At 44.5% G+C, this 7,435-nt stretch overlaps 1 protein-coding gene across 1 annotated transcript in view; it reads right to left on the bottom strand.

Annotated features, from left to right (window-relative positions):
- The window catches only part of LOC140341902 (uncharacterized), a gene marked incomplete at its 3' end in the record, with an annotated part of 7,005 nt that extends 1,809 nt beyond the window's left edge, over positions 1-5,196 (bottom strand). The window contains 2 exon segments of the mRNA XM_072427835.1: positions 645-803; positions 5,039-5,196. Coding sequence (XP_072283936.1) covers positions 645-803; positions 5,039-5,041 — 162 coding nt within the window.
- Positions 5,197-7,435: the final 2,239 nt, after the last annotated feature.

The following is a 7,435-nucleotide window of genomic DNA, read 5'->3' as shown; positions in this document are numbered from 1 at the left end:
TCACCATGACCATTGGGGCCAAAGGTTGTTGGTACTTGGTGGAAGAGAAGTTATTTGAAAAGGTTTCTCTGGTGGTGTGGTCACACAGTGGGAAAGAGAAGCTTACCCTCACCAGTGGTGTATGGAGAGGAACAAAACTCATATGAAGGACTGTTTGATCTTCACAAGGGTAGGAAGAAAAGACCTCGTAATGGGTTTGCTCCAACGTTTTGTTCCATCACTAGAAAGTTTTGGCTTCCTCAAGGCAAGAAACCAACTGCAATGGGTCAGACCAGTATGGATTTTGTTTTGCACTGCTTCCATGTGGCAAACTTCATGTTTGCCCAACCAGCTACAACCAATCATGGTCGGGCAGAGTCAGAACACAACACAAGTTGAGCCATTAGGAAGTAATATTGTAAACTGACCACCAATCCCAGAGGACAGCAGGATCTACTTACCGGCCACATGCCATTTATATACCCCAGGTGACATCCCATACATGTTCCTGGCTTGGGAACCCTAAAGGATGTGAGCCCTCACCTGTAGGAGGATCACCTGCTGCCTATGGAACTTCACATTCAGGGAACTCAGCGCTCTAGACAAGATTCACCCCGGTAAAGAAGATTATAAAATACTGAATGAAAATATCATTGACCGCTCACCTTGGTGAAAGAGCCAAGCTCTGTGTTCATGAAGGTCTCAAACTCCTTAGAGTTCATTGTTGCCTGGTTGCCTTCCTTGTCAGCGTACCTCTGGAAGATGGTGATGATCTTCTCCATGGAGCGCTCCATCTCCGATGGGGGAATCTTATTCATATGAGCCTGGAATAAAACAAGGTCATGAAATGCATGGGAAACACTCATAGAATAAGCAAACCTACACTGTAGGACCACACGTATGGAGATACAACTTCTGAATGGTTAGGTTCCAGGGTTTCCAGTGAAGGACAATTGTAACCTTGAGGATGAAGACCCTTTTCTGTCCACCCATGAATGGGCCCCTGTGTACAAAGCCAGGTCCATAAAGGTATGGGGTCCCCAGTATTGTGTGGAGGAAATCTCAGAATTCCCCATTTTTTCTTGGTTGGAGGACCTGGCTTTTGATGAGATGGGCAGGGGTTACAGCCTATTTGACCCGTCCTACATCGGAATTTTTTAATGGCCTGAGAAATAAAGTTTTATATTGTTTGTAGTAGGGCTGTAGCAATGTACGACGAGCCTGCCCCTGCAGAACGCAGAATACCAGTTTGGGTTTTCCTAAACTTACATCCAATATATCCGTTATATGTACATCTAATATTGCTATACCTACATAAGTCACCACAAGGCTTTCATCTGGGGCCCCATAGTAAGGGCATGGTGAGCTATGTCTAAGTGATGGTATTGGCTCTATGAATCCATCTACAAATACAAAATGACATAAAAGGAAGCTTGATGTTTGCCATTGGAAACTCCGTATCAAGTCATAGCTCGGAATTTATGGTCATCAGACAACGCACCTCCTCCATAGATAGAGTACAGTAAGTGGGCATTGTCACCCTGTAACAGGAAGTGTCTTACTGGTAGGATCACCATTAAAATGAGGAAATGAATGGAGCTCACACCTCCGATAAGCTGCAATAAGAATTCTTCTCCTTGGGATTACATACGTCTTGGCCATCCATAGATTGTGGAATGTCAGGCGACACATACATGTAAGGACGCGCCCAGCCATGGAGGAGCAGACTTGTCGGTATAGACGCTGGGGTGGGGGAGCAATGACCGCGGCGTTATAAAAACACAAAGAGTAGAATTTCAGCCTCTGTTCCGCATTCCTCCCAGTCACTGCCCAACTCGGTGGTGGGAAATCTGTAACTTTTTGGCAAAGTGAATTTAGCCGAAATGATTCGAATTATCTCTAATGGCGGAAGGCAGTTCTGTAGTCCAGAAGACTGGAAGCAAAATGATGCTGCAGGTAGACAGGGGCCCCCAGCACCATCCCATAGATCTCTGCACACCACACATAGGGGCCCCCAGCACCATTCCATAGATCTCTGCACACCAAACATAGGGGCCCCCAGCACCATCCTAAAGATCTATTCACACCACACATGGGGGCCCCCAGCACCATCCCATAGATCTCTGCACACCACACATAGGGGCCCCCAGCACCGTCCTATAGATCTCTGCACACCACACATACGGGACCCCAGCGCCATCCTATAGATCTCTGCACACCACACATATGGGCCCCCAGCACCATCCTATAGATCTCTGCACACCACACATAAGGGCCCCCAGCAACATCCTATAGATCTCTGCACACCACACATAGGGGCCCCCAGCAGCATCCTATGGATCTCTGCACACCGCACATAAGGGCCCCCAGCAACATCCTGCAGATTTCTGCACACCACATATAGGGGCCCCCTTCACCATCCTATAGATCTCTGACCACTGCACATAGGGGCCCCCAGCACCATTTGCAAATCTCTGCACACCGCACATGGGGCCCCTGTTGGCATATTTTTCCCCCTAGTGTATGGGCCCCTTTGAGGTCTCCTTGTGGGCTGTAAACTGTGGGGTGAGACTCTCTTTTCTGAGTCTGCATTTTTTATTTCTGTTCAGATTTGGACACCACATCAATATACATCGATGACAAGAGGGTTGGTGAAGGAATCCTTAATACCCCTACCCCAAGCCATTTTTATAATAGCACAGCCACACCCAGAGCTCACAGGGATCAGGAAGAGGTCAGTGAGTCAGTCTAATTTTTTTCATTGCATGATGCATCTGCAGGGCCCCGAGCCCGCCAACATTCACCCATTCCACACACAGAATTAGTCACAGGAAGCAGATGACAATGCTGATCAAATATTTTTTAAGCAAATCCTGCAGAAGTTTAACCCCTTCAGGGCAGCTGGAGTTGTTTCATTGCATTGATGTGTCATTGTCCTATATAATTCATATTCAACAATGGCCGCATTGCTAATCTCCTCCAATCAGAATGCGGGATAATGGCAGCAGGCAGGTTTTTCAGTATGCTGGCAGTTTTCTGGAATTTACCAATAAATTGTTTCTGATACAGTAAGTGCAAGCAGATAACATGTGAGATAACATATGGAGACACAACAATCAGCAGACCGGACATGCGACGACGCAATATGTTTAGATCGCTGGTGATGAGGTTATCAGCCCCTCCCCGACCATACAATCTCTCCGACCGTTACAGGTCAGGCCACACCCACTTTTGTTGACTCTGGCAGGTTGGAATTAATAACGGACAATCGTTATAGAACATTTCCATGAATCACTATGGTACTACAAGTTCCAGCATGCCCTGTGGTCAGTCAGAGGCCGCTCTGCACAGTTACTTTATTTTCCAAGAAATATGAAATTTTATAACGAAGATCCTCCTGCCCAGGCGCCCCCTCCTATGAAGATTTTATAGATCACAGATCAATAGATTATCAATATTCATGGAAATATCACTTCCTGCCTTCTGTATATTCTATAGATAGATCATGGAGCAACACTATGGGATCAGTCTATAAAACAGGGAATCTGACATTCACTGGTGGGAATCTTCCAGGTCCATGTGTTTCAATGGCAGTAGCCGATTCTCACCAGGGAATGTTTAAAGGAAATTCAGATTCCCAGTTTTACAAATGGAGCTCTATAGATAGTAATAGATGATAGATAGATACATTGTATATGTGTACAGAAATATCACTTCCTGTATTATAGATTAATACCTTGTATGGATTTATAGAAAGATTCCTGATCACTTCCTAAATCTTACCTATAGATCAATACTATAAACTGATAGGTTGTATTTATTTATAGAAATATCACTTCCTACCTTATTAATATTCTATAGATCAATACTATAGATACGAATAGATTATAGATCAGTAGTACTATAGATAGGAATAGATTATAGATCAATACTATAGCCAGGAATAGATAACAGATCAATACTATTGCTAGACATAGCTAATAGATCAATACATTGTATGGGTCCTTCCTTATATTGTAGATAGATGATAGAACAAATTTATGGACAGATCCAATATCTACTGACAATCTTTTTCCCTAAGAAATATCACCTCCTGTCTTCTGTACATTTTATATAGAGATCATAGATCAGCCCCATACATAGACACAGCTAATAGATCAATACATTGTATATGTTTAGAGGAAATATAACTTCCTGCCTTTGGTATATTTCATAGAATAATATCAGATGGATACATGTGATATGTCTATGAAAGTATCACTTCCTGTCTTCCGTGTATAATATATAGAGTTCATAGATAAATACTATGAGTAGGGATAGATAATAGATCAATACTAGGAGTAGGGATAGATAATAGATCAATACTAGGAGTAGGGATAGATAATAGAGCAATACTAGGAGTAGGGATAGATAATAGAGCAATACTAGGAGTAGGGATAGATAATAGATTATTACTATGAGTAGGGATAGATAATAGAGCAATACTAGGAGTATAGATAATAGATCAATACTAGGAGTAGGGATAGATAATAGAGCAATACTAGGAGTAGGGCTAGATAATAGAGCAATACTATGAGTAGGGATAGATAAGCCTTTCTATATTTCATGGATAGAATATGGATCAGTACTATACATTGATAGATTGTATGGATTATATAGAAATATAACTTCTTGTATATATTATAGATAGCTGAATACTATATGTAGGAATAGATAATAAATACTATACATTGGTATGTTATATATACATAACTATGAAATGATCACTTCCTTTCCTATATTCGTATATATACCTCCCGGTAACAATGAAGAGTGAATGAGGATAATCCATCCATCATCTGTGGAATATTTCTGTTGTATCACACACATAAAAATAATAAGAATAATAATAACAATAATATACAAGCACAGATATAATAACATAAAAATAACAATAATAATATACAAAGCACATACATAATAATAAAACCCCAGAGGAAGATACAGATCAGCCAGCTCCCTGCTGACAAAATCCTAATAAAGTCCCCATAGGGCCACAGAGGGGTCGGGGGGCTCTTACCATGGCGATGGGGTTCTGTTGTCTGAGGAGAGATCAGAGTCGCCGTTGTCAGCACAGGAAAAACTTTAAGAGGAGGGAGAGCCGCACCCATAGGCCTGTGGCCAACACCCAGCCCAATTTCTGCATTCCTCCCTGCTTGTTCTGGGCCTGAATCTGTGCAAAAAGAAGTGTGAGATCATCACTGAGCAGAGAGAGGGGAGAGGGTCCTTCTCAGGTGTGAGGGGGGAGAGGGTCCTTCTCAGGTGTGGAGGGGGAAGAGGGTCCTTCTCAGGTGTGGAGGGGGGGAGAGGGTGCTTCTCAGGTGTGAGGGGGGAGAGGGGGAGAGGGACCTTCCCAGGTGTGAGGAGGGAGGAGAGGGTCCTTCTCAGGTGTGAGGGGGGAGGGTCCTTCTCAGGTGTGAGGGGGTCATTCTCAGGTGTGTGGAGGGGGTTGTTCCCAGGTGTGGAGAGGGGGACAGGGTCCTTCTCAGGTGTGTGTGGAGGGTGGAGGAGAGGATCCTTCTCAGGTGTGTTTGTGGGGGAGAGTCGATCCCAGGTGTGGAGGGGGGAGAAAGTTGTTCCCAGGTGTGGGGGTCTCATTGTATACAAATAATTATATTAAAGAGGACCTGTCATGTTGACACCTATGAGCTAATTCATTTTTGCTGCTGTGAGATTCACCCAATTGCTGGCTGATATGATGACCTTCGGTAGTAGACATGCATTGCAATGCTAATTGGAACTCCAGAACATTAAGGTGATGCTGCTCCATCGCATTTCCATTGCAAAACACTACAAATGCATTGTGGGGTGCAGCATCAGACGGTACATATTTATTGGTCTATTTATTCACATTGGCAGCTCATTTAAAATAAATGCAATGAATGCAACGAAACGCATGGGGAGTGGAAAATGTGACTGGGCCCTAACATACCACGGGTAGAAATGAACACATCCCACCAGTAGAGGGGGCAACATAGGAAGCTGCTTGTAGGTAGTGTTGGGTGATCATAGGTTGGTGATAGAGATGTGGGGTCACGGCAAATCCCCCAATTTGTGAAGTACTTGAACCACAAACTGTTTGCCGCCAAAAAAAACGCCAATTGCAGCCAATAAGAACAGCGCGCCCAAATCAGCTCAGTCCCAAAAGCCAATCATAGAAAGGTCTGGATAGCCCCGCCCCTTTATATAAAATGCAGGGCTCGGGGTTGCCATGTGGCCAGTGTGTGTTGGGACAAATCTGTACAAGGAGAAAGTTAGAGTGGGGTTTTACTTCCCTGTCATGACTGGCGGGGGGGGGGTCGCTGATCATTACCCAGGGACAAATCCTATAAATACCTTTAATGGGACAATTGGTGATGTAAAGTGGTGGGGGATCACTATGTAGTGCCACGCCCGCCTGTCACATGACTACAACCGCTCAGCTTCATGCTGCAATCCTTTCATCTATCAGAGCAGAATCTGTGCCCAATGAGGGGATTTACCCCCAGGAAAAGAGATTGATCCAACCCCTATAATATCACTGGCCATGTGACTGGAGATGGTCTGAGACTGCTGTCATGTTACCAGAGACTGTCTGAGACTGCTGTCATATTACCAGAGACTGTCCAAGACTGCTATCATGTTACCAAAGACTGTCTGAGACTGCTGTTATATTACCAGAGACTGTTTGAGATTGCTTCCCTCTGACTTGGGACTGTTAGAGAGTGCTACAGAATGCTGCCACATTAATGGAAACTGTTAGAGACTGCACAAGTCCCAGGGACTGCTAGAGACTGCCCCCATGTTACCTAAAATGGTTAAAAACTGCTGCCATGTATCTGGAGACTGCTAGAGACAAGTAAAAACTGAGCTCTGATTGGACGATGATGAATGATAGCTGAGGACCGGGAATCGGTTGTACCAGTGGCCCAGCAGATTCTTCCCTTGGGGCTAACTCTGTGAATAGGAGTCCGCACCATAACCATAACCTGCAATATGGAACATCTCCATCGCCCAGACATTGTTGGACCGGTTCTCCCTGCATGTGACTGGACTTGTTATGCTACGCACAGCCAATGTGTATCCCAGCACTGTACTCTGAGGGCATCTGGTGGTGAGTTCTGGCAATGACGCCACCTTGTACTGAAATAATGTCCCTGTGTATCCCAGCATGGTGAGTTCTGGCAATGACGCCACCTTGTACTGAAATAATACCCCTCTGTGTATCCCAGCACTGCACTCTGAGGACATCTAGTTGTGAGTTCTGGCAATGACACCACCTTGTACTGAAATAATACCCCTCTGTGTATCCCAGCACTGTACTCTGAGGACATCTAGTGGTGAGTTCTGGCAATGACGCCACCTTGTACTGAAATAATACCCCTCTTTGTATCCCAGCACTGTACTCTGAGGACATCTGGTGGTGAGTTCTGGCAAT

The sequence above is a fragment of the Pyxicephalus adspersus genome, chromosome 12 (assembly GCF_032062135.1).
Source record: "Pyxicephalus adspersus chromosome 12, UCB_Pads_2.0, whole genome shotgun sequence".
Taxonomy (NCBI): domain Eukaryota; kingdom Metazoa; phylum Chordata; class Amphibia; order Anura; family Pyxicephalidae; genus Pyxicephalus; species Pyxicephalus adspersus.
Note: the sequence above shows the minus strand (reverse complement) of the source record. Positions and strands in the feature narration are given on the sequence as shown.